At 52.2% G+C, this 24,742-nt stretch overlaps 10 protein-coding genes across 10 annotated transcripts; 6 read left to right on the top strand and 4 right to left on the bottom strand.

Annotated features, from left to right (window-relative positions):
* Nucleotides 1-506: 506 nt before the first annotated feature.
* Z519_06975 (uncharacterized protein) lies at nt 507-2,537 on the top strand (the record flags this gene model as incomplete). The annotated part of the gene is made up of 1 exon (XM_016764712.1): nt 507-2,537. The coding sequence occupies one exon, from the start codon at nt 507-509 to the stop codon at nt 2,535-2,537; it is 2,031 nt and encodes a 676-aa protein (XP_016618662.1).
* A 761-nt stretch (nt 2,538-3,298) lies between these two features.
* Nucleotides 3,299-3,906, bottom strand: Z519_06974 (uncharacterized protein; the record flags this gene model as incomplete). Its single annotated transcript, XM_016764711.1, has 3 exons — nt 3,299-3,450; nt 3,597-3,724; nt 3,875-3,906. 3 exons carry the CDS (start codon nt 3,904-3,906, stop codon nt 3,299-3,301), a joined length of 312 nt encoding a protein of 103 aa, XP_016618661.1.
* Nucleotides 3,907-4,338: 432 nt separating this feature from the next.
* Z519_06973 (uncharacterized protein) lies at nt 4,339-6,083 on the bottom strand (the record flags this gene model as incomplete). Its single annotated transcript, XM_016764710.1, has 2 exons — nt 4,339-4,884; nt 4,938-6,083. 2 exons carry the CDS (start codon nt 6,081-6,083, stop codon nt 4,339-4,341), a joined length of 1,692 nt encoding a protein of 563 aa, XP_016618660.1.
* Nucleotides 6,084-7,108: 1,025 nt separating this feature from the next.
* Nucleotides 7,109-8,889, top strand: Z519_06972 (uncharacterized protein; the record flags this gene model as incomplete). The annotated part of the gene is made up of 2 exons (XM_016764709.1): nt 7,109-7,490; nt 7,628-8,889. 2 exons carry the CDS (start codon nt 7,109-7,111, stop codon nt 8,887-8,889), a joined length of 1,644 nt encoding a protein of 547 aa, XP_016618659.1.
* Nucleotides 8,890-9,230: 341 nt separating this feature from the next.
* On the bottom strand, nt 9,231-10,349 carry Z519_06971 (uncharacterized protein; the record flags this gene model as incomplete). Its single annotated transcript, XM_016764708.1, has 1 exon — nt 9,231-10,349. One exon carries the CDS (start codon nt 10,347-10,349, stop codon nt 9,231-9,233), a length of 1,119 nt encoding a protein of 372 aa, XP_016618658.1.
* Nucleotides 10,350-11,752: 1,403 nt separating this feature from the next.
* On the top strand, nt 11,753-12,805 carry Z519_06970 (uncharacterized protein; the record flags this gene model as incomplete). Its single annotated transcript, XM_016764707.1, has 4 exons — nt 11,753-11,774; nt 11,871-11,928; nt 11,989-12,341; nt 12,393-12,805. 4 exons carry the CDS (start codon nt 11,753-11,755, stop codon nt 12,803-12,805), a joined length of 846 nt encoding a protein of 281 aa, XP_016618657.1.
* A 610-nt stretch (nt 12,806-13,415) lies between these two features.
* On the top strand, nt 13,416-13,871 carry Z519_06969 (uncharacterized protein; the record flags this gene model as incomplete). The annotated part of the gene is made up of 1 exon (XM_016764706.1): nt 13,416-13,871. The coding sequence occupies one exon, from the start codon at nt 13,416-13,418 to the stop codon at nt 13,869-13,871; it is 456 nt and encodes a 151-aa protein (XP_016618656.1).
* A 1,110-nt stretch (nt 13,872-14,981) lies between these two features.
* On the top strand, nt 14,982-17,151 carry Z519_06968 (uncharacterized protein; the record flags this gene model as incomplete). The annotated part of the gene is made up of 3 exons (XM_016764705.1): nt 14,982-15,956; nt 16,022-16,188; nt 16,299-17,151. 3 exons carry the CDS (start codon nt 14,982-14,984, stop codon nt 17,149-17,151), a joined length of 1,995 nt encoding a protein of 664 aa, XP_016618655.1.
* A 3,499-nt stretch (nt 17,152-20,650) lies between these two features.
* Nucleotides 20,651-21,951, top strand: Z519_06967 (uncharacterized protein; the record flags this gene model as incomplete). The annotated part of the gene is made up of 2 exons (XM_016764704.1): nt 20,651-21,060; nt 21,807-21,951. 2 exons carry the CDS (start codon nt 20,651-20,653, stop codon nt 21,949-21,951), a joined length of 555 nt encoding a protein of 184 aa, XP_016618654.1.
* A 665-nt stretch (nt 21,952-22,616) lies between these two features.
* On the bottom strand, nt 22,617-24,668 carry Z519_06966 (uncharacterized protein; the record flags this gene model as incomplete). The annotated part of the gene is made up of 1 exon (XM_016764703.1): nt 22,617-24,668. The coding sequence occupies one exon, from the start codon at nt 24,666-24,668 to the stop codon at nt 22,617-22,619; it is 2,052 nt and encodes a 683-aa protein (XP_016618653.1).
* Nucleotides 24,669-24,742: the final 74 nt, after the last annotated feature.

Below are 24,742 nucleotides of genomic sequence, written 5' to 3'. Positions count from 1 at the left end.
CGGGGTTTACCCTATAGTCAACAGTACCCCTGCCCCGCGGGTAATTCTCCTCTGGCAGACACTCACACCATCCCACCTTGATCCGCCTCGAGTATTCGCTTGTTCGTCGAAGTCATACAGGTTTGACGGCTCTCTCGCAATCCTCTTCTCCTATAAAAGAGTGAGATTTACCAATATCGCTACCGAACGACAAAATCCTCAGGCCCTGTTGCCGTTGCGCCCATGCTACCGCCAGAACCAAGCGCAAGAGAGGGGATGACAACCACCATGCTATTGTGACTGCGACTCATTCACTATTATATCGTATGTCGACTGACTCACCAGGGTATCCAATTTTCGCATTCTTATTTTTGCGGAACTCTTCCATTCGTGCTAACCACCGATGCCACCTTAGGCGACATCAATCCGCGATTTTCCCAGCTCCCGAAAACCTCATCTACCTACGCTGAGTACCTCTTAGCCCCTCGGAACGATCTACATCCAAAAGAAGTCTTGTTGCAACAACCATGAACTCAGCGGCGGACTCCCTCCTCGCTCTCTCCAATACCGCTGTAGCCTACGCCGCCAAAGACGGACCCCTCTCCGACGACGACCGTTCCAGCAGCCTTAGCGAGCTGGACGATGATCTCGAAGATGGCGAGGAAGAAGATATCGAAGCTGCCGCCCCAGCCGATGTGGATTCTGAAGCTGAGACCGAGCGCCTCCAGGCCACTCCGGAAAATCTAGCCAGGAGAAACCCCCCTGAGATTAGCCCAAGCAAACTATCCCAGAGACAAGACATCGACATGCGACCGGAGATAGAGAGTTTCACCGAAAGCCCTGTTTCGTCCCCAATTTCCTCCCACCACGACTCGGACCATGAGGAAGGCATAAGCGACGGACAAGACGCCGATGAAGAAGGCCACGAAGGCGGAGTGGTGGCTCCAGCAGCTTCCCCCAATAAGCGCAAAAGAGAAGAGACCGAATCTGATATTGAAGAGGCTCCTAGATCACAGAGAAGACGGACGGGATCTGTCGAGACCGAGGATGAGAAGTCTGAACCAGATACCGACGGCGAGGGAAATGAGAGTCCCCATTTACGGGAAAATACCATTGAACCCGAAGTAGGGGTGCCGGAACACGACGAAGAGGATGTGGTAGAGCCTGAAGAGGAGCAGAAAGAGGTCGAAAAAGTTGACAGTAGTGAAGACTCGAAAGACAAAACCAAAAGCAGGCCTCGCAGAAAAGCAAAAGACCCGGTCATCCACGAATTACAACACGAAGACGAGGAGGATGTTGGACCTGCGGAAGATTCAGAGGTTGTCGATGACAACGATCTCGAGGCCGCGATCAAGAGTGAAGAAGAGCAAGCGAAGCGACTGGCAGCCATGGAAGCCCTGACTGCGCTCGAGAGGCATTTTGCGACATTGAGAGACCGTCTCTATGATGAGAGAATTGCAGCCATAAACCACGAGCTGCAGTTACTGTCAGAGCCCAAACCAGCTCACCCGGAATTAATACGCCAGGTGGAAGTGGTGCAGAAATACCGTGATGAGAAGTATGAGATCGAGCAAAAGCTACTGGTCTACAAGGTCGGAGCCCTCAAGAACAAGGCCGTTGCTGAACGGAGTCAAATTCACAGTCAATACTTCCAGACCGTCAGAGATATTCGCGAGAGACATCTTGAACGCCTCAGCGAGCATTTCTATCGGATTCAACGAGACAGATTCAAGGCCGACTCCTCAATACCCAGTTTCAGCATACCATTCCCAGAACGAAGGTCGCAGCAGATCTTGCAACAAACAGCCTACAACAAGGAGGTTTCGATTCTGGCTGGTGTCGCCAAATATGTGGGATTTCCTGCTGCGCCAGAGTTGGCTGCGTCAAAGCAGAAGGACATTGAGGATGACATCCAAAAGATGGGAGTACGTATATGTGGCACCCTTTCACAGCTTCAGGAGACTCACATATTGCAGATCTCGCAGAGTCAGATTCGACCTGGCAGACCCGCTCATCGCCCAGCCGCTCAAATGCAGATATCAGGACCCCAAGCAGAAGAACAGTTTCTTGAACAGACACCGTGGGCTAACCCCCAACATCCCATCCATCGGCTCAGCCGACAAAATTCCAATCGCTCTCCAATGAGCGAATTCCTAACACCAGCAAATCAACAACGCAACATGGCCGACGGGCTTCAGGCTCCAGGAGGGTCAGCATCTACCATCGTTGACCCTTCTGTTTCCGCACAGGCATCTTCCGCGGTCCACACACCTCATGACGGCCAGAGTAGCGCGACAAAGACTGAGGCGCAAGCTGGCGGGGGGTCGTCCGGTTTACAGAATTATCGCATGCACTCGGCAAGTCCCCTAGACATGCGGCGGCAACCTGCTCAACTCGACAACTCCGAAGCGCACCGTCAGCAGGGGAGGGAAAAGGATGTAATCGGTAGTGGACGGGATATGGCTTCTTCACCTTTAACGTCCCGGGCATATCTCAATACGTCGGGGCCACGGGCTCCTGCTATCACGGCGGGCACCGGGAGATTTAGCGTTCGCTGATGTTCATAATGATGACGGGAAAGTGACAATGCACAGCCTGGCGAGTTATGAAGTCAAAGACGAAAGAGCAGCAAGATAGATGCTGGCCAAGATCCTTCTTGGCTTTTGACTCTGATCTGAAGTTTTGCTTTTGGATAATCTTTAAGCCATGGATATTTTTATCACTGAATTTTTTATTGGTCCATATCCCAAGGCATTGCGATGACATGTAGTGAGCTGCGAATTTTTAACAGCCAGCAGGCGCTTGACTCCTTAGATCGTCCGTCCGTATAGACCTGTATGCGCCAAAGGACCCATTGACTCTCTCCTGATCAGTCACGTCCAAATCTCCTCGACCCGACTCGACTCGGCCTGAGCCAAGTCCACATACACTCTAGTAGCCTCACATGGCGTATCAAACTCTCTGCCGCCGATAAATTCTTCCCTTCCTACAAGGAGATCCTTTTCGCGGGGCGCATACAGTCCAACTCCGGAGTCCATCCAACATAGCATGTCAGGTCACATGTCAAACACGGATGTGTGATCTCGAAGTAGAGAAGTCTAATAGTTCGTCTTGTTCAATAGCAACCCCCGGGTACCGCTTGTTCAACGCCTCGTAGCTATACACAGTCGCAGCTGGGCCTGGAAACTGCCCTTCCCCCTCCTCTCCCGATTGCTATTGTCACGAGGCCGTTCCTCGCCTGCTGGGACCTTGCTTTATGAGCATAGGTGGCGTCTCGTTCGCGATGGGGGGAGTTTGATAATGAGGGCACCCAGTTCGCCTACGCGGTTGGTGTCTTCGGCGACTGATTGGGAATCTGCTGTAACCGTGCGGTCTCAGCTGGGGAGGAGTTTGGCGCAACGGTGTCCGTGTCCGACGGAACGATCACGTCGTCAAAGGTCTCTTGGCCGACGGCTCTGAGTGTAAATGCGACTGTTCGTTACAGAACAGCGTCAGTCAAAATGTTCTCTGAACACGACTCAAAGCTCCGCCCCGGTCGTCACCGGGATATATTGCACGATCCAGAAGCCTTGGGCTTCAAGGGAAACATCCAAAGAGAATGCGACAATGGAACGTACAAACTCCAATAGCGAAGCCGAAGATCGCTATGCCTGTGAGGGTGTTCTTGACCAGGTACGGACGGCGGGCTCGAAGCAGGGCAGCCCCGCTACGGTAGTCGGAGTTGTAGTAGGAGGATCGTTTAAGGCTAGATTCGTAAGTACCTTCGCAGAGAAGAAGTAGAAGAAGAGGAGCGAGGGGAGGAATTGTTGATCCGGGAGCATGAGGATGGACGCATTGGGCAAGCAAAAGATGCTGGGAGAGCACCGGGAGCGTCAAGCATGGGGAAGGCACTTACAGGCCAGCTCGCAGCGGGAGTGAAGAATGCATGCTGCCGATCCGATTTTGAGACGACGATGAGGTGGGCAAGGCCGAATCACAGTTTCGGTTGAATGCTCATCCAAAAAGAAGCAGTCGCATCTTTGAAGCATTCTCGGGTCGAAAGATGATATGTGGGACAGGTGGAGGTATGCTTGGCAGTAGAGAATGCGGCGGGCCATGAAGCAACAAACGATAAAGGTGCAGCCTTGTTCAGCCTTGTTCTGCCTTGTTCTGCCTAATTGATTGGGGGGTGGACAACATCATCGACAATTTATTCATCTCAATATAGTTGACGTCGCTTCATGCTTTGAAACTGCTAGGTATTTAATATGTCGCCATACATATGACTTATAGAACTGCTCGTCAAGATGTAACAGGATGAATGCTAAACTAACATTGCATGCCCGAGCATCCCTTAGATCGCTGAACGCTTTTCCACCGCTAGGTCGAGAAACCATCACGAATCTCCAAGAACCGCCGGTATCGGTTCCTTGTCCAGCGGCGGGACTTCTTTCCCCAAATCATCATCGGCACAGTCGTCATGATGAAAACAAACGCCAAGACCCCAATGGCAATAAATGTGTTTCGAACACCGCTCGCATCGATCCAGTCGGAAGCTGTGAAGGTGAAGACGAGCGCAATCGAGTTATTGATGGTTGCCACGCCCACCATGCCTTCCAAGACCATGTCCGGATAAGCATCCATCAGGTACGCCATGCTCAAGTCGCCTGCACAGCCCCATCCAAAGCCGATGAAACCAAGGCCAACATACGGAGCTGGCCAGGACCATCCGTAGCTGGTCCCAATTCCAAACAGCCAGAGACCAGTAGGGAAAATGGCAGCACATGGGTACATGAGCCATAGTCGGTGTTCGGCTTCGCTCACCCCCCCGTTTCTCTTAGCCATCCATATCATGAACTTATCGCTGAGCCATCCACCATAGGTCGCTCCAATGACGGCGCCAATCAGGCAAGGCACGTTCATCAGCTGCGGGAAGTTAGCAAGGCGTGATACTCTGACTAACACATCAGAACACTCACTCCATCAGCAGCATCGCTGTAATTCCACGGTGGACCATACCAATTGTCCTCCTCGACTGTCAGATAAAAGGTAAGCCAGGCGTCTTGAGCTCCCCACTGCAACCCGGAGTATAGGACGGCCGGGAAGGTAAAGATTCGCAGGGTGTGAAAGAGACGCTGTAAGTACTGCTTGAAGCCAAACCCGCGCAGATTTGGCGCGGGAGTGATGATCGCAATGCGCCGCCAATATGATTTGGGCCGGTCTTCGGCGGCAAGTCGCTCCTCTGCAACAGATGCACGGCGAGGGGACACGGATTGCGGTTCAGGTTGACCAGCAACCTTTTCTTTGTCTGGTCGATCCGCCTCCAAGCCTGCGGAATTATCACTGCCAGCTCTGTTGACGCCGTCGATCAAATATCTGTCTCCGTCATTGACCAAATATCGATCCCGATGAAATGACGTCTCCTCCAGGCCGAAGAGAAGCACGAAAAACGTTCCCCCAGAGATGATGGCCCCGAAGTATCCAATCCATCTCCAATCCAGGCTACTGTCTGCGATGTAGCTCGCGATCAATGGACCCAAGTATGTCCCAATACTGGTCGCCAACACGTAAACACCGAGCACTGAGCCGCGCTGATGTTGAAACCACAGATCCATCAACGACAGCTGAACTGTCGCTTCGGCCACGGATTCGGATGCGCCGACAAAAAGTTGATTCCAGACGGCATCACTGGTCGTCTGCCCTCTGGCGAACCAAATACCTCCAATGAAGCCCAACGTCATGCCAATCAAGTACAAGATGCGGCGACCATACAAGTAAACGGCTGGAGAAGAAAGCAATGTCCAGTAGCCGATTCCGCAGAACAAAACACCGGCGCCGGTATTGAACGAGCCATAGCTGATGCCCAATTCGAGATTCTCATTGTATTGAGCGGCCCCAGCATCGTTGGAAGTGGCTGCCGTCAAAGCTGTGACAAAGCAAACGAGGAAGCTGTGCCATATTTTCCGGGTCAAGGACCAATGAAGAGGGTCATTGGGCGAGTCGGTCGGCTGAGGAACGAGAACAATGTCACCGTGTCTCTTCAGCCCAACATCGCCTGGATAGAGTGGCTTTCCTTCAGCGTCAAAAATGCGGCGCGTGCCCGGAAGTTCCTCAGTGTACTCCATACGGCCGCACTCGTGGACAAAGATGGTGAATCTTGAAGCGCAGAAAACACTACGAAGGGGAAGAGCACCCGGGGATTAGCTGGGGAAGAAGGCATTTATGAACTAAGCGAGAGGCGTCGCCATATCGTTACAGCGACAAGCAAAAAGATCAGATACCTTATCGTGATGGTGTGTGCCCTAAGAGACGCCATGCTCCAGCTTCGTCAGACGCAGGCAAAGGTTCGCCTCGTCCACACAAGAACGAGGCCACAATCCCCGCAAAGAGGCGGGAGGGCCAGTTGGCGGGCTGGCAAAGCTTATCAGTGGCAAGACGGAAAGAAATCGAATTACGCGTATCCCAGAAAAAAGACATGGGTCTCGAGGGAGGAGGCCGTCTGGGGGATAGAGATCGCTCTAGCAGGAGCGGACAGGAGTTGCTCACTTCAACCTAACTCCTGCGGTAGCCAAGGGTAGGTCACAGGTAAACCAAGAATAAGCAAACGGAACGGAAGGGTGGATGGTTAGGGTCGGTGCAATAGAGCTTGAGCAAATCTTGATAAATCTTGATTTTAGTGACGCCCCGGGGCCTGTAATAGGCTTGCGGAGCTTAGGACGGAGTGCACTTTCGGCGAGGCCCTTTACCTCGTGCGCTTCTCCGATAAGCAGTCCTCACCAATGTCACCACCGGGGCCACCACTAGCCCTGGATCTTTAGCCGAGTGAACCCCCCGGCCTTCGTCCCCTAAATTTTGCACCTCATTGGCGGGTTCTCCCCATGACGCGGCTGTAATTCCCTAAAAGCCTCTAGCAATGTGGCCCCAATTTCAACATCCTCATCCCTCCCACCTCCTGCATCCCTCGCTTGCCTCTCTCCTACATCATCATATCGCCTTTCATCCTCCCTTCCTTTCTTCCTTTTCCCCCCTTCGCTTCACCATCACCTGCTCACTTCGTATCGGCTCGACGCAGCCTCGTCGTCCAGAACACCCCCCGGTCGACAGTGTCGCTAACCTGTTAGGTACCTGAATGTCGACTTGCCAACTCAGAATGGCTCAACATTTCCACATCGCTCAGATTACCGCCCATAAACCCAAGGAATCCAGTAGTCCTTCGACCATCCTGCAACTCGCTCACCGGCTTCTCCCTTCCCCTGCCGCTACCAAAGAGTTGGAGGATGGTCTAAACCCGAAAGGACCTGAACAAGCTGTTCAGGATGTTGTGAGTCAAGAGAAACGAGGAACATCTGCAAGTGATGGAACACCTACCTCGAAGAAAGTGATCGTAGTCGGTGCCGGCATCGCCGGTCTTCGTGCTGCCTCTGTCTTGCGAACCCATGGTGTCCAAGTCGTGGTCCTCGAAGCCCGTCCTGATCGGATCGGCGGACGCATTTACACGAGTAGGAAAGCTGGCCACGCTCCAAGAGACATTGGTAAATATTACCAAAAGGCAATACTGACAATCGCCGTAGGCGTTTGACATGATGTCGTTAAAAGCGCTCATTGTTCGGCCACGACCATTGTGGGGTTGTTTCCCCCTGTCGTCCACTTCTACTCACACTGTTGCTAGGTGCCGCCTGGATGCATGAAACCGCCAACAACAAACTCGTCCGTCTTATCGGCCAGCTCAATATCGAGCACTATTATGACGACGGCACCCCCCTGTACTACACCCGCGATGGTCGCCTCGGCTCTCAATTCAAAGCCAAAAAGGTCGCCGATGAATTCGCCGACTTCTGTGCCTGGTACTACGAAGAAAACCCCGATGCTGAGGATAAACCTGCCTTGACCTTCATCAGGGAATGGCTGAGCAGCCATCCCTTGGTTAGCGAGGATGAACGCCTCTGGGCACCTCAAGCTGCTCGCGAGGTTGAAGCTTGGATCGGCACCAGTCTCGAGCAAGCATCTTCTAAACATCTTGCCTACTTCGCAACCGAACGGAACCTCTACATGAAAGGAGGATATGATACCATTATCGACTGGGCAGCCTCGAACCTGCGTGATCCGGGAATCATCCGACTCGGACACAAAGTCACAAAGATTGATTGGAATGATGATGACGGGTCCAACCCGTGTGTGGTTCATACCGCCACTCTTGATGGGAAACCCACCGCTTTCGTTGCAGATGCCGTTGTTTGCACCCTTCCACTCGGTGTTTTGAAACACAAGCTTGTGGACTTCAGCCCGGCCCTCCCAGGACAACTGTCTCTGGGTATTGAAAAACTCGGCTATGGAGCTCTTGGCAAGATCTTTGTCGAGTTCGAGTCAGTGTTCTGGCCCAAAGACAACGACCAGTTCATCTACTATCCTGAGCCCACTACCGACAATTTCGATGAGAATTCCATCTTCTCTTACATGACTGTTACGAGCAACAATTGGATCATGAGCGGTACCAAGGAGCTGTCTGTCCAGATTGTTGAGCCCCTTACTCAGCGAATTGAAGCCATGACTTCAGACGCAGAAATCTACGCCTTTTTCGAACCACTCTTTAAGCTTTTCCGCACCGAGCCTTACAAGAAGCTTCCTCCGGTCGTGAATCTGGAAACGACACACTGGACGCAGGATCCCTTTGCTGGCTTCGGTACATACACTGCTGACAAAACCGGAGATGACCCGGAAATTTGGTTCACTGCAGTAGAGAACAACAAGGAAAGCAAGCTGCAGTTTGCCGGAGAGCACTGTACGCGGACTGGAAACGGATGTGTGCATGGCGCTTTTGCCACCGGCGAAACTGCTGCCGTCAACATTCTGACGTCGCTGGGAATCCCCTACAATGGTGGGGATCTCTACAGCAGACGACCATCGAGGAGGAAATCACCACCCAGAGACTGAGCGGGGGGATAATTGAATCCACCGTACAGAGGATCTGTGGAGGTTGTGGCTCTCCTAGTTGGTTGACGGGTGGCTCTGGACCGCCGGACTGAAATATGTCGGCGTTGTGTTTTAGTGAAGCCTTTTCCCCATCTCAAAGATGAATTGTTAGTCTGTTATTTAGTACACTAGTACACACTGTCACTCCTTACTAGATAGTCTCTTGCTCCGTTTATGGGTTGTTTTTGGTCACTGAAGACGATGAGTCTCGTTCGCCGCATCCAGAGCGGGAGAATTTCAGAGAATGCAAGCTTTCATTGATAGTCTACGTGCAGTTTTTCTAATCCACAATCTCAATGACCTCATATATCCAGATTCCCCTTGTCCGGACGAAAGTCCCTCACGTCCCCCAACGGCATCAGCTGGAAGACACTGCCCCTGCATCTCTCTTGGACGATCCTCTCCGCGAGGCGGATATTCTTCTCGGGAAACCCCTCGTCCCTCAGACTCTGGTAGTATGCCGCGACGAGGGCCTTCCCGAGGCTGGTAAGATCATAGTCCTGACCGAGGGTGGCCGTCGGGGCAGGCCGAAGGATCCAGACCAGGGTCAGGGGCGGGTCGGAGGGTTCCAGGCCGGGCTGGACGTGCGCGCTGAGGATCTCGTCGTCTTCTCCTTCAGCTGTTGCTGATTGTTCTTGCTGTTTGGGACGAGTAGAGTCCTGGGAAGAAGGCCTCGGTCGGCGGCGACGCAGAACAAGCGCCATACCGCCCGTGGAGGTATGGATTTTGGAACGCTCTAGCGCGTATGCGCGGCTTGCGTGGTCGTCGCCGTGGTCGGGCGGTTCGGTTTCAAAGAGCGTGAAGGGCACGGCTCGCAGGAGTGGATCCACGCCTGAAGAAGAGATTGCGTCCTCCATGTCCATCAGCGCGGCGTCCGCGGCGGCGACGGCGAGAACCATCGTGTGCAGGACTTCGGACATGTCTTGGCGGCGGTTTTGGCGACGGACATAGATGTATTGCAGATAGGGGACGGCGTATTTCGACCCTTCGGGTAGTCCGTCATCGTCGCCACAGTCGGCGCTGCCGGTCGTGCTGTTCCTCCCTTTTCGAGGAGGAACCGGCAAGACACTAAATTGAGCCGCCCCAATAGCCTCACCTTGGTGGTCCCTGATGCCCACGATGCGGTAGGGCGCCAGGCCTTTCCTATCTCCCTTCGCTTGCGCTGCGAGACGGTCAACGATCAGATCTGACCTTTCCCGCTCGGCGAGGCGGGGAAAACTGTGGATATATAGCGGGTCGTATAAGGTTGAGAAATCGGTGGCAGAGACAAGATCGATGAGGCCGATATTGGGCAGGGCGGTCCGTTGGAGGCGCGATGGAGACGTGCGGCTGAGTGTGTCCAGGGGGGTAGATGAAGGGAGGTGAAAAAGGAGGGCGGAGAGGGAAGGGGAGAGGAAGGGGTAGAAGATGGAGGAGGCCATGGACGACATTGCACCTTCGATAGAATAGTCTGTGTGTATATGAAGGCAGTTTGAAAACCCCAGAGCAAATCCGAGGATTGCTGGCTCTCTCTGAGTTCGGCTGTTCTTAATAGCGGTCCTCCGTCCAATCCGCCAATTCCGCGCGAGTAAAAGATCGCAGGAAGGAAGGGAAAAGACAAAAGATGTGTGGACCGGCCTTTACGAATGGCTGTTCGTCCTCATTCTCTTTTTTTCATTGACCAGATTGCCCGTAAGTTCTTTAGACTGCGCTTGCAGAGTTTGTAGCGGTATTTTGAACAGAGAAAGAACACAGGCCAGAGTCCAAGTGTGCTCTGTGCGCGGTGAAGAGGAAGGGTGACGTAGAAATCGTCTGGCTAGCAAAAGCAAACACGAGGATGGAATCCGATGGCAAAGCAACGAGGGCAACGAGGTCAGCCTCCGCAAAGATGTGACCTGTTCCGCCGTATCGGAGGGTTACGGGGAATCGCAACCTGCAAAGATGCACATCCAGGACATGCAGGACAATTGGACATACACATCCCCTTGGGGACCCCTTGAGAAAGTACCACCTCCAACCAAATGCTTTCTGTACTGTGCAAGAGGTGAGTTGATCGAGCAAGGCTGAAATGCTGTGACCACTGTGGTATCTGTTTGCCAAAGGAGTCACCCAAGAATAAAAATCCGACCCAGAATCTTTTGCTTGTTATCTATGGTCCTGGCGGTTCCGGTGTCTTTGGACCTTCGATTGTGAATCACCTTTCCGAGTGCCACATCGATAGCAACAGGAACTACAGGCAGGGTGTTTTAGAAAGTACACAAAATCTCGGTATGTCAGACCGCGAGGCTGTGGGAGAGGGTGATTCGGCTCTCGACAGGAGGAATTCCATCATGGGAAAACAACCTTTTGAATCCTTCAATGACAATATTGATTCTGGCTACTATTAATTGGCTTCCGTCGGGGCCCTCCTTCCAGGGACAAAATGGATCGAGGCTGATCATGCTACGTAGCATTCGCACCTACGTCAATACCGAGGCCCGTATTTGCGTCAATCGACAGAACTTCTCCGCACACAAGCTCCATTACTCTCTAGACGCGAGGAGCACCCCCGCGTCACCCGTGATCCAGTTGGACGAGAAGACCCTCTCGTGTCATATGGACCTGGCGAAGCCCGATACGAGACTTTATGAATGAAGGGCTGGACAAACGGCTCACCCCCTCACTGGGGGTTAGTTCCGAGGTTGCTCGATGGGCAATTCTACTTTATTGAGAGGTTGGTTGCTGAAGCGTCGAGCATTAAAGAGACATCATTCAAGGTGGTTTTGATTGAAATAAGGTGCTTTCACATTAAAACTACCCAGGTAGCCATTGAACATCCCACAAGGACTGTCTTCTCACAGGGAAAATGTCTCAAGGCTTTGCATATGGTGAGTCTCCCCTCTACTTGAACACCATTTGTTGTTTAGAAGACACCTGTTTCGAACTCGCACAATATCTATACAGGCTAACACTATAACAAAAAGTGACGGGCGGAGCGAGCGGGATTGGTCGAGGGGTGGCCCAGATGCTGGTGAAACATAAGTATGTCGGTTCCTCGTCAAGGGCGAGATACCGCGTGGGGAATCTCTAACGCGTCTCTAGCATTAAAGTGTTCATCGTCGACAGAGACCTAGAAGGCGCTCAAAAACTTGTCAATGAATTGAACCAGGATTCTCAAGTGGCAAAGTGTGCTCAAGTGGATGTCGCCAACTGGAATTCCCAAGCAAAGGCTTTTAGTCAAGCTGTGTCAGACTTTGGTCGGATCGATTACGTCTACCCCATTGCAGGCATTGGTGAACGTGCTTGGATTCCGAATGACCCTTCCCTAAGCGGATTCGAGCAGCCTGACTTGAGCGTCCTGGATATTGATCTGACGGGTGTCCTATACACCGTCGCACTAGCTGTGCAGCAATTCAGGAAACAACAACCCGGAAAGGATGGTTTCAGGGGCAAGAGTGAGTTAGCTGATTACTGTGGGGAGGCACTGTGAGCTGACCACGCACAAGTCGGATGTGTGGCGAGCGTTTGCGGATTCTACACCTGTCCCACGCTCCCGGTATATACTGCAGCGAAGCACGCCGTTGTGGGCCTGGTAAGGAGCTACGGAAAGTACTTGCCAGAGGAGAAAATCACGATGAACGCGGCCTGCCCGAACGTGGTTCGAACCAACATCTCAGCAGCCGCCTTTTACGACCAGATGGAGAAGGAGGGATTGTTGACACCAATCGAGGGGGTCATCGGGGTGTTCGAGAAGCTCCTAGGGCCAGACCCGACGTCCGGAGTGACGTTCGAGATAGGACCAAACTACAAGGACCAAGGGGCAGTACCACGCCAGGGCATTGAGTATCTGGACAAGGAAAGCGAGAAGTGCTTCGACATGCTGTACCAGCGGTCTCGCCCGCTGCATCAGCCTCGTTGAGCATATGGCAGTGCCGCGCTTTGTCGGTGGTCCAATGCGAGCTGAGAGTACATAGTGACTCCATCAAGGCTTTTATCACTTTGCTGTGGTGATGGTGATGTCTCGCATGAGGATGGCTTTGCTTATAAGAAGATCACCCTGCAATAGACCCCCTGTTTCCCCGCAAAAAACCGGAGCAGTTGACACAAGGCAGTACAAGGCTATGTCAAAAGAATCAAGATAATAGTGCCTAGCTTGCTCGGTAATAGGATCGGGCACTGCGGCGAGCATTCCGGTCGCTGACGTCGCCGTTGTCCGACTTCTCCGCCAACATGCTCTCATCCACCTCGATCCATCATTCACACCCTCGAGCTTCAGAGCTCGTTCATTCGACTCTCGACATGAATCGAGCCACCAAACCTGCATGTCTTTGGGAACGATCTGAGCCCGTTTGCTTGTAAGCCGCTGCTATCTACACATCCAGCAGCCTTCGTCCTCCTCTAGCTGACCTAGGTGCCTCACTGCGATCCTCTCTTGACACTGTCGCCCTTTCGTCCGGCCTCCTCCCATCTGTTACATCAGAACCACAAAAGCCTTTACCTCCGAGTCAGCCTTCATCTCCCTCACCGTCATGGCTGCCATCCATCGACCCGCACATCTCACGCACCATGCTGCCAAGCTGGCCTCGGCGGCCTGTATCGAAAAGGCCAAAGCCATAGGCGTCCCAATGAACATCGCCATCATGGATGCCTCGCTCTATCTTCTCCACTTTGAGCGGATGCCCGGCGCCAAACTCACCTCGGTCGACATCGCCATGAACAAGGCATTCACCGCGGCAGGCCATCGAGCTCCAACGTCGGTCTACAAGGAGGCTGTGTGGCCAGGGGGTCCGGCGTTCGGGTTGAATAGTAGCAATAATGGCAGATTCATGTATGTGGCTGGAGGCATCCCTATTGTTGTGGATGGAGAAGTGGTGGGTGCGATCGGTTGCAGCACGGGCACGCCGGCACAGGATACCGAAGTCGCACAGGCTGGGGTCGATGCAGTCATGGCATATGTCAAGAAAACTCAAGCAGCAAAGTTATAAACACTACACCACTACCTTGGGAGCGCGATGACTCGTTTGGACTTCAAAATGACTTGACGACACCGCGAAGCCTCGAGTTTATGTATCTACTATTGCTGGAGGGTTCACACGGTTACGACGAGGTGTGCTACGATCCATACCGAGTTATGTACGGCAAACCGTGGTCCGCTCCCTCAACGCCATGGTCCGCCGATATGCCATGCCAACCCATGTTGGCCCTCATCTCTGTCGATTATACGGAAGGAGTCCACTACGCGTAATTGTGGGGAAACCCAGCGAGTGCAAAAAAAGGAACCGCCCCTTGGAATATTACTGGAGTAGACTAGGTAAACGTATCTTTGAGAAGGACGTCTCTGATACTGCGCTGCGACTTTAGATTTTTCTCATCGTCTCCTCTCTCTATCGCAGATTGAAGCAAGCAGACTCTTGACAAAAATACTAGCATTCGCTACGAGCACACAGCCAAGATTCAAATACCACGGACTCATCCTGAGGTGGATTTATCAATCACCGAAACCTGCATCGACCTTTGTTTTGCCCTCCCAACAAGGTTAGCCGTGCGAAGTCAAGGGGTTTTCTTTCAATGAGGCTTGATCTAGACGGTCAACAGCCCACGAGCGGCCCCTTTTCACGTGGGCCGCTATGTTCCCGGCAAGCTCGGATCTCAACTACTGTCGCCAAAAGAGTGGTGACCGTGGGTCACGTAGCCACAAAATCCAACTCAGGTAGCCAGGCTACTGCTTCAGCCAGCCACCCGTGCAACTATTCAAGACTGTGCTCTCGAACCTCTCTCACGATGGATCACCACCGAACGACGACTGGACGCTGTGCTGGTCTCCTGCGGTGCTGAAATTCCAGAGCTCGGCATAGTCTCGAAACCTGTTGGGATGCTATTCGATCCGCTCCCAATATGTTCCACTGAAGATCACTGTCTATATCAACCGGTTTGTACCCTTTTCATCTGTCCGTTGATACGCACTCTTTCAAGCCTTTACTTCGGTTTCTGGGTCGGTCTTGTTGCTTGGTCTTTCTGGACCGTCCACTCCTTTGCGGTGACTTTTTGGCGCCGTCCGTTCGTTTTTGTCGACTGTTATTCAGCATCCATCCGAGATGAAGTCTACGTTTTTGTCTGCGGCTGTTGCTGCTGCTGTCGGCATCTGTCATGCTCAGAAACAGGGTGATTGGGGCAGCGATTCCTTCACCGTGGTCACGACGACCATCACGAATACTCATTATGTCTGTCCTTGCGACCCCACAAGCTCAATGCCAGTGTCCCCGTACTCCTTGCCGCCGTACCCAGCTAAGGACAGTTCTACATGGACAATCCATGATCATTCATCCGGTCCAGATTTTATAGGCAGCGGGTATACATGGCTTGATTGGAACACTGTTTCTCCAGAAATAAGCAGCACTCCAAGCGGTTCTTGGGGTCCTTCGCATGCGAGCACTCTTCTGACGAGCGGGTCACCTGGCACATCGACCATGTATTCAAGGACTTATCCAAGAAGCTCTTCTAGTCCCCAGAGTTCTGCTATCTCTCCCACCTTGAGAACCGGTACCTCGACTACACCCATGGTTTCGATCCTTACTTCCACGTCCGCTTTGTCTTCCACGACGCCGTCCCAAATTGCAAGTACCTCTCAAAGCGAGCCTGCCATATATTCAAGATATACCTCAACGAGCGTGGCCACCACGTTATCACAAAGCACAGCCCCGACACCATTCACTACATCTTTAGCACCGACCTCGACGAGCACGACTTCTACCGATCCCTTGGACAAGCAGATAAGCAGCAGCACTCCAAGTTCTACAAGCGTCTCAACAAGTACTAGTACCTCGACTAGTTCTAGCTCTATTAGTTCTATAAGTACCTCGACAATTTTTGCAATCGCTCTGATTAGCACAACGACTAGTGATTCTGCCAGGATCCCGACGAGCACAACTACCTCTACTCCCGCTGCTGCAAGCTTTACGAGCTTCAGCTCCTCTTCAACCACAACATCAATCACAACGTCTTCAACAACCACGTCGAGACCTGTCACAACGACCAGCGCGTCATCTTCCCCCACCTTAACTTGTGTTGGAGTAGGTCCTCGGCATCCAAAAATTCTTACTGGAGACGTCGCAGACTAACGTTCGACATTTATTAGGATTTTATAACCGACGGTGGCTTCGAAGAAGTCAATGACGGTTCCTTGGATAATTTGGGCTCTGTGCCCGTCGCCGGAGGTGGTTGGAGTATTAGTAGCGAAGCCTACTACGATAGCAATTTGATCAACTATGACGGTTATAACACTCCCTACGGCAACAAGTTCGTGTAGGTATACCAGCCGCTGGATCTGCTACATTGCTTCCCAGTCCACTCGTTGTTTGCCTTCCTGCAACAACACCTTGCCCTCATCGAGGCTAACCCATCACTGCTTCCAGGGCCTTCAAGGGTTACAGCACAACACTCCCGACCCTTTCCCAAGAGATCGACTCTTTGGATTCTACCGGCTCAACGACCTACGTCCTATCATTCGATTACGACATACCCCTTACTAGAGTTTCCAGTTTCGGCTGGTGTGTCTTGACTGCCCTCTTGACTGATTTATCAGGTCTTGAACCACCGTTGCCCACCACACTCATGACATACTTTGGCGGTCCACTTGGAGGATGGCAATCATACACGAGTGACCCTATCTTTGCGAACTCAATTTCCGCGACACTGAGCATCAACTGGGACTGCAGTGCTCTAGCTGATGGGGAAGAAATGGATTTCACGATTGATAATGTCAGTTTGACGGCGGTCAGTGGTCCATGCGCTCCTGCGGGACCTTCTTCCTCCTCTAGCTCTACTTCAAGCCTAACTTCAAGCCTAACCACCACTGCAAGCACGACGTCAAGCATTCCTACTAGCTCTGCGTTAGTCACCACGACTAGTTCTCCCACAGTCACTACGACAACCACCACGGCAACTACTATCACGAGTACAGCAGTCGCTATTCCCTCTGCAACCGGAACCTGCCTTCAGCAATCCGACCAATTCTTCGTCAGCAATGGAGAGAAGTTTACCAAGTACTGCAGCACCTACTATTTCGGACAAACATTGATCAAGACGAGTCCGGGTTTCACTGGCGGTTACGGAGGATGCGCAGAGGCCTGCTCCAAGAACTCGCAATGCACGTCGTTTGTATACCAGACCAGCCCTGCTCTGACCTGCGATTTCTGGAGCGGTCCACTAACCAACGGCTCACCTGGTTCAGCCAGAGCCAACTTTGACACCGGTATCTTAGCGTAGTAGTACAACAATCACAAATTGGCTTTTGGTGATGGAGGCGCCTGAGGGTTATGGGCGTGGGTGTGAAATAGGGGTACGAGGCCCTACGTGAACGTCCATATGTACTCCTCTCGAACAAGATTGCAGCCGCTAGCCAAGATGGAAAATCTACTTTACTATTAAGCTAGGACAAGACCAAACGGAATGGCCCGCAAAACGGTCTCCAGCTCTCTTTCCAGTCCCTCTTTGTTTCCATTCGGGTCGTCAATATGGTGGTGAAGTCGGGAAAAGGGGTTCCATACCTCGCCAGGCTCGATCCGTAGCGGCCCTGTGTATTGCCCAAATGGTGTGGCTAACGCGGGAAACTTTGACGCGACCTCGCGAACCGTGCAAAGACTACAGTATAACTCATCATCATGCATCAAGTCTACTACCGCTAATACTATCAATCAATGTGGTGTGCGGATACAGCACATGATGCTGCGACGACGGAAGTAATCAGAGGAGATCGTCGTGCCTATCGAACCTACACAGGCTCGGCGTCAAAAGGCCACCACCCTGTTCCGAAATATCTCTCCTTCCGAGAACGCGGCCCATCATGGCCTCGCAGGCAGACGCAGAAACCGTGGAGAAAATGGAATTCGTTTCCCTTCCGGTCTTGGAAGTTATTTTGCTTTGGAACTAGACTCGTGATCACGAATCAGGATGCCTGCATCGAACTTGCCACTGCAGCCATCTCATCGAATCGCCAAAAATCACCACAGAGACGCCGCTTCTGGCTCCCTCGTTCGGCCTGACCCGTGGTGCTTGGCCAGGCTAGGCCTCGTATCAGTATCACGCCGTTTCTCTCTTCGAGGACGAGAGAGAGATAGAGTCAACCAAATTCTTCACGAACTGGGGGTGGTGTGAGCTTCGAGTTTCCGTGATGAGCAGCTGCGATATCCGCACCCTTTCGCTGATGAGCATGCCACGCTTCCTTGGCATTCAGGAGGTGACTTTCTATTTGGGTTTCCAGTTCAAGAACGTCCGGGCAGATGTCGCCAGTCTCACATGATGACAAAGAAGAATGGAATGCTTCAGGGCCAAGGAGGCACCCATTCGTGTCAGAGATTCTCGAGGTTGCGTGCCAGTTGCAGCGCCACGATTCTGCGCAGATGGCGGCAAAGGCGTCATCCTCTGGCCGCACTGCCTTGAGGGCATGATCTTGAGGTCACTTCGCCTGATCACATTGGTAGCTGGATGGTTCCGACTCTTCGAGCCACGAGCTTCACCGGTTCATCGTCGCTTCAGGCTGAGAGACACTAGGGACGTCCCGGCCTTCCGTCTCCTCGGGCGAGGGTTAAGATCGGACCTTCCCGATTGTTCGGTGACGTCCAAGCTTTGTATGAGGCAACCAGTCGGAGAGCTGAATGCGCGACATCCGAGAGATTCCGTGGTCGTCTACGTCCTCGGAGTCTGCTACAATATATAAGAGGCCCAACCTCCTGAAATGAGGCTTTATTATCTCATTACCTCACCATCATCAAGGTCATCTCTCAATCCATACCATCAGCTTGAAGCTGCTCTGTCAAGATGTTGCCACGCTAGGATTGGGGCCAGCAGCAGGAGAACCACCAGGCCTCCTGTTGCTGGCCGATATTTGAGTAAGCCTTCAGTGTTTTGAGTCTAACCTTGGGTAAGGGTCATTGGCGCAAATAAGCATGAGTTGACGTTGTTGTCACAGTACCAAAACCTCCTCGACATGAAACAGAAAGAGATGGGGTGTTGTTGAAGTCGTCTTTGCAAGGGTGGCTGGGGACATGGCGACCAAGCAAATCAACACCATTCTAATCTTTTCCTCCGGTTACGACTCTCCTCGTACGTTGACCGACCCTCACGAAGACAGTCTCATAAGTTCTCCGAGTAGTCGAATCTAACTAACCACTTGGGGCAGCTTCCGTTGTCATTCTTCACCTCGCTCTTTGGGCATGAAAAATTTGGGGGACGGAGCATAGTTGATAACGATGATGACGGGCGATGATGACGGGAGTGACGGTAATGATAGGCATGGTGCCTAGGTAGCAATGATGATGTATTTGAACGGAGGCATAAAATTTCTTTCTTTCCTTCCCCCATGTTCTTCCGATCCTAGGAACTGAGAGTAGCTCGAGATCAAGATGATGCCATCCATAAGTATACATGTCCTGGTACGTCTTACTTGCTCACTTCCTTAGTTTCTTGCTTTCCGCACCGTGCATATCAACGTCTCACGCATACCGGGCCAGCTGTATACCAAGATATATACCGTAACAAGGCGAAGTGGCTATGTGGGTGCTATGGTGGAGGCAACGGGGGTGCGCTGTGTCTGGTCACATGTACAGATACAGCTAGACAAGTCTGAACCATTCTCTATACATTGAATTGAGCATTCTATGACTTTGAAACTGTCCACCTTGCCCCGAGTGTCTCTTCAGTCCCCCTCGGTCCATCAATGCTGCCGCTGCCGTGCTAGGCGTCCACAGACCTAGCCGCCGCCTGTACGGTGTGGGCGCTGGTTTGTGCTCTGGCCGCAACCGGAAAGGCGTTGCCGATTCCCGATCTGCTGGACAGGCCCCTGTGCGTTGTTGCACGTGCATGCCGAACTCTGCAGGGCTCTGTTACAATACATGTTGCGTTTAGAGGTTCTTCCCAGCGCTACCTCCCCGGGGAGAGGGCGAGCCATTTAAAAACTTGAAGGATATTATAGTATAGTACGGAGTGCAAGACGACGACAAAAATAGAACAGTGCCCACAGAAAAAAAGATATAGTACAATAAGGAAAGAGAAGGGAACGTTTCCGACTCAGCCTTGCGGTATGAGCGGAGCGGACTAGAAATTGTAACTATAACTGTAACTTTAGGCAGTGAATTTCTCGTTGGTAGCTTTCGTGACGGGTGAAATTGGTGACGAATGACGAGTGACTTGGCGAATGGCTCGGTGAATGGTTTAGTGAGTAACCGTAAAAGAAGTCCCTTGATGCTCTCTGTATCCATACCGGTGTCTATGCCTATCCAATGGTTCTGTTTAGATCCGGGGATCCGGTTCCAGGTCCTCAGTCAAATAGGGGGTGCCCCAACAGTCCTCCATTGACTGCTGTGTGTGGCGGATGATTGTACTCAAAGGGACCGACGTGTTCTTTGTCGTCGGTCTCTTGTTCACTCATCCTCTGGCACACCGTCGACGACGGCGAAAAGACTCAAGTCCGCTGGGGCTAATCGTAACAACAAAGACAACAACCATCGCTACAGAAAAGGTACATCAGTTCGAACTTTATGGTTAAACTCGGATTCACCACCGGATTCACGAGCCCTAGCTTAATGCCGACAAGTTAGACGGATTTTCCTATCACATCCTACATCACAAGTCGCACATACCTCCAAAGTCACGAGTCACAAGTTCAACTTACCACCATGACGTTCATCGATCAACAATACAAACCATCGAATCGGAAAAAAGTCGTCATCTCGAAAACAACGAGGACAGAAAGCCGCGTCGCACGAATATGCCGACGGTACTGTGCACACCCTTGTCGACGAAACCAGACAGCCGTTCGACATCAGATTGGAAGGAAGCCTTGGCGGCGACAACGGCGTTGGATTCTCGATGGCCTGTGTGTTTCCCGCGGAGTGCGTGTCATCAACGCGAGGCCGAGCCCCGCTATGATGACCCTTTTGTCGTCAAGACTTTTGATCCGCGTCATTCAATCTGTCTGCGGCAAGAGTACAGCCTCGGCGAATTCGACCGAGAGGAGATCCTCGAGGATGTCGCAGAGTCCATCTGGAGGGGTTTCCAGGCCGCATTCGAACACGACATGACCGATTCATACAGCCCTTCTCAAAAGCTGTCCGAGGGAACCCAGGAGATCCGCAGCGGGCTGACACAGCTGTTCCTGTTTGGCGACATCTACGGCCAGTCAGCTCACTGGATGACTGTAAACGGGCCCCCCTCGCGGCTTTCATGGACTTCGGAGCCACCATCATGGAGCTCGGGGATGGCCACTCGATGTTGGAGCTCAAAGAACTGTGCATGTGAGGAGGAATTTAAAGAGAAGCCGGTCGAGGTTCGAAAATTGGTTCCAACTGGGAGAGAATCTGCCCGGCAATTTTTGAAGTAGTCAACAACCTTCTGCAGTTCCCGCTCAGTGTTGGCATCCAAAGCCGAGACACAAATTTCGGTAACATCATGTGCAGTCCGCTGCCTGATGGAAGAGCACGCGTCTTACTTAGATTTATGTCAGACAGTTTCAGGCTCTATTAGGGAGAGATCTCTGCGCACCAACCACCTTCGACTGTGCCAGAAACTCGAACCAAGGTCGACGAGCAACCAGAACAGGAAATTTACAGCAGCATGTCCTTCCTCTTCCACAAGGTCGGGTATTCCAGCAGCTTGGTGCATGACCCCAAACTCGAGCGATTCCGACAGTGGGGACGCAAGATTTCAATGACCTTTGCATGGCGAGCTATCATAGGGGACATTTGCTTTGATGATTGTCAGGAGGGAGTGCCCATCGACACTCGGTTGTCGGTGTGCATCGTCCGCATGGCCTAGACGATTAGCGAGTATGAACAGCGGATCGCAGGAGGTCCAACCGGAGGAGTTCCAGAGCGGCAGGACAGGTGCCAACGTGCTGTGCTTAAGCTGCACTACTTGCTCTGTAGCGGCTCAGCTGACGAGCTCGTCGATAACCAGTTCGGAAGAGAAGCAGCTGCCAGGTTCGAAACTCTCATGACATCAGCTGGGTACGCCGATGGTCAAGTGGTAGTGGCCGCCAACTCTCTGCCCGAACCGCAGTCGAGAGACTGAAAGCACACATATCCTTCCGCGGAGGAAGTTGTCCTGCGTGCGACAGCAAACCGAATCTTTCTACTCGATTCTGGCCCGCGGATCAGTCCGTAGACTCCGTCATTTATGAGCTGAAGGTCTGCTGTGGGAAGGTGCTGAAGTCCAGGGTGCTTGGCCGACATGAACGGTATTAGAAGGGTCCACGAAATGTTGGAGGAAGATAGGGGATGTTGAAGGAAGGCATGGGAGGTTCGAGGATGGCGTGGGCCAAGTTGGGAGCCTCTATTGTTACGGGATGCAAGCCAAGCTGTAAGCTTGCTGTTGCCACTGGGTTGAAATGATGTGAAGGCCGAAAGTTAGATTGGTTATGGGACAGGGAATCACGGTGTGGGAATATACGGGACGGCCTTTGGAAGTATTAGGAACTTATTGGCGCAATATCTTCCACATCTATATGAGAGTAGCGCCACTCGCTATGTAGAGATGGAAGTTGGTTTACAGAGTGGTGAGTCGCTGAATCCAAAGGTGGGAGAGCTTGGCGTTCAGCCTTGCTAGCCTCGCCTCGCCCGCCTGTTCAATATATACGACGACGAGTACCCGAGTAAATATATCGCTAGATGGTCAAACTTATGGATCTTTCTTCTGTCCCTCGGGACTCCTTAGGCAAGATAACCTAACCTCTTGTCTCAGTGTAAATTGAGACTAGCCTCATAACTTCCACCTTGAAGGCCATGGATCTCCGTTGTGCTCGGGCCACCTGGAGCGATCACAGTTCTCTTGACAAGGTGAGCACCCCCAACAACCTTGGATACTCTAATTTCTCCTCTAGCATCAGTCTCGTGTGCAAATATGACACTCCCTGTTGTCGACACCGGCGTATGAAAAGTGACATTCATACCACCATTCTCCAGGGCCGTCACATTGACCTCAAACAGTCCCAGAGGGGTCCGAAACCCTGCCTCAGCAAAGGTCAAACCACCCAACATGGGCGAGATTTTCCATGTTTTTCCGGCGGCACTAGTGACCTGAAGACCCGCAGCATAAAAGGTCAATGCACTTGTCGGTCCTGTTGCCCAGCCGTGGGCATGTGAGATGCGCGCGTCGTTGGTGTACGGAGCATAATGCAAATCTCCGTTCGTTGAGTATCCTTCAATAAAGGTGCTATTTGTCATTCGCGGGTCGTCCAGCATGAAGTCGCCCCACATGAGTTTCATCAGTCGCACAGCATTGTTTGCTTGGCCAGCAAGATAGTGTGCTTGTAGTTCAAAGCCAGATATGAATGGAGAGACGGTGGCGCCGGCTTCAGGGGCCGGCGCTCCATAAGGCCCCCAACGTGCGGCGAGGGCTTTGGAGATGTTGATATTCTGCTCAAAGGAGCCGGTAAGATTGGAAACGACTGCCCAGGCATTGCCGTCTTGTGGATGGAGTTTGGTTAATGGCAAAGTGTCGTTGTCACGATAGAGGTTCGCCACAGGATCCCACAGCTGGACCATTGTTGCGTTCTTGATTCTCGCCGCGTATCTAGACCACGCCGATACAGTCGAGTCGTTCATGATATCAGCGAGCGTAGTCCCGAGATTGAGAGTACGATACAAGATTGCGTTAGCCTCGATATTATGGCCACCCATTCCAAAACGTAACCAGTCAGCCGAGGTCGTGACATTTGCCATGCCCGATGAATCGATGAAGCTGATCGAATAATTGAGCCCGAATTTGAATCGCTCCCAATTTCTGGCAAGATAAGCCTCGTCACCGCTGTAAAGGTAATAGTCATAGATTCCAATCAGAGAATACAGGTGGTACGTAAAACTGAAGACAGGCATCTCTTGCCCAAACGGCATACCGGCGTAAGGTAGTGCTCCTGTCGAAGAATTCTGTAGTCGGAGGAGGGAATCCAGCGAGTTCCTTACTGTTGGAAGATCGTTTGCGGATACGAAAATGGACGGAACAGCAATAGACATATCACCCGGCCAGACGAGCCGGTCGCGTTTGGCTCCATCGACTAGTACGCTGGCGCCCGATGCGATTGTGTAATTGAGGTACCATGGCAGAGGAGAATTTATCGTACTGCTAGAGTTGATAGCTCCAAGATGATTTAAGGCATCGCCTGCAGTCGGTTCGATGGTGCAAAGTTCGTTTGTGTAGGCACCAGCATACCAAACTCTGTTCAGCTGCTCGTCGCTGGTGTGAAAATAGCCAGTGTAAGCTTGCAGATCTGCTTCAGTCTTCTGGGGGACTGCCGTAAAGTAGACAGAAAGGTTTGTGAGTGTCACGTTAGTAGTGGAGTTGTGATATACGTTGAGATAGCGAAATCCGCCGCGTTGGTGTTCCTCCGAAGCTTGACGGTGACCAGTGCCGGAAACCTCGAACCAGAGGGTTTGATCAATGCCAGCATCAGCCGTCGCGTCACATCCTTCGCTGCTAATCCACAAAGAACTCTCAGTAAAACTGACTCCAATATAGACGTCTCGAGCATCAGTGCTACCGTTGAAGTCAAATGACACAATACCAGCCACATTTTTCCCAAAGTCATAAGTCGCGGCTGATGGACCGGTAAAGGTGGCCGCTGCTTTTGCGTTTACTAAACCGGCAGCATTTTTGACGGTACCATTGATGTTGTAAACAGACACCGGGTATATGGTCCGAGAGGACGGAGTTAGAATATACTCTGCGTAGCGTACCGCAGATGTCCTAGAGGACAAGGAGCAGAACAACAACACGAAGAGAGTCAACACCATGCTGAGGCTTGTCTTTACACCGAAAGAAATTCTCGACACGTCGTGATTCAAACATTGCTGAGTGATGGCAGTGA

The sequence above is a fragment of the Cladophialophora bantiana genome (assembly GCF_000835475.1).
Source record: "Cladophialophora bantiana CBS 173.52 unplaced genomic scaffold supercont1.10, whole genome shotgun sequence".
Taxonomy (NCBI): Eukaryota; Fungi; Ascomycota; class Eurotiomycetes; order Chaetothyriales; family Herpotrichiellaceae; genus Cladophialophora; species Cladophialophora bantiana.
The sequence above is the reverse complement of the archived record's forward strand: the minus strand, read 5'-3'. Positions and strand labels throughout refer to the sequence as shown.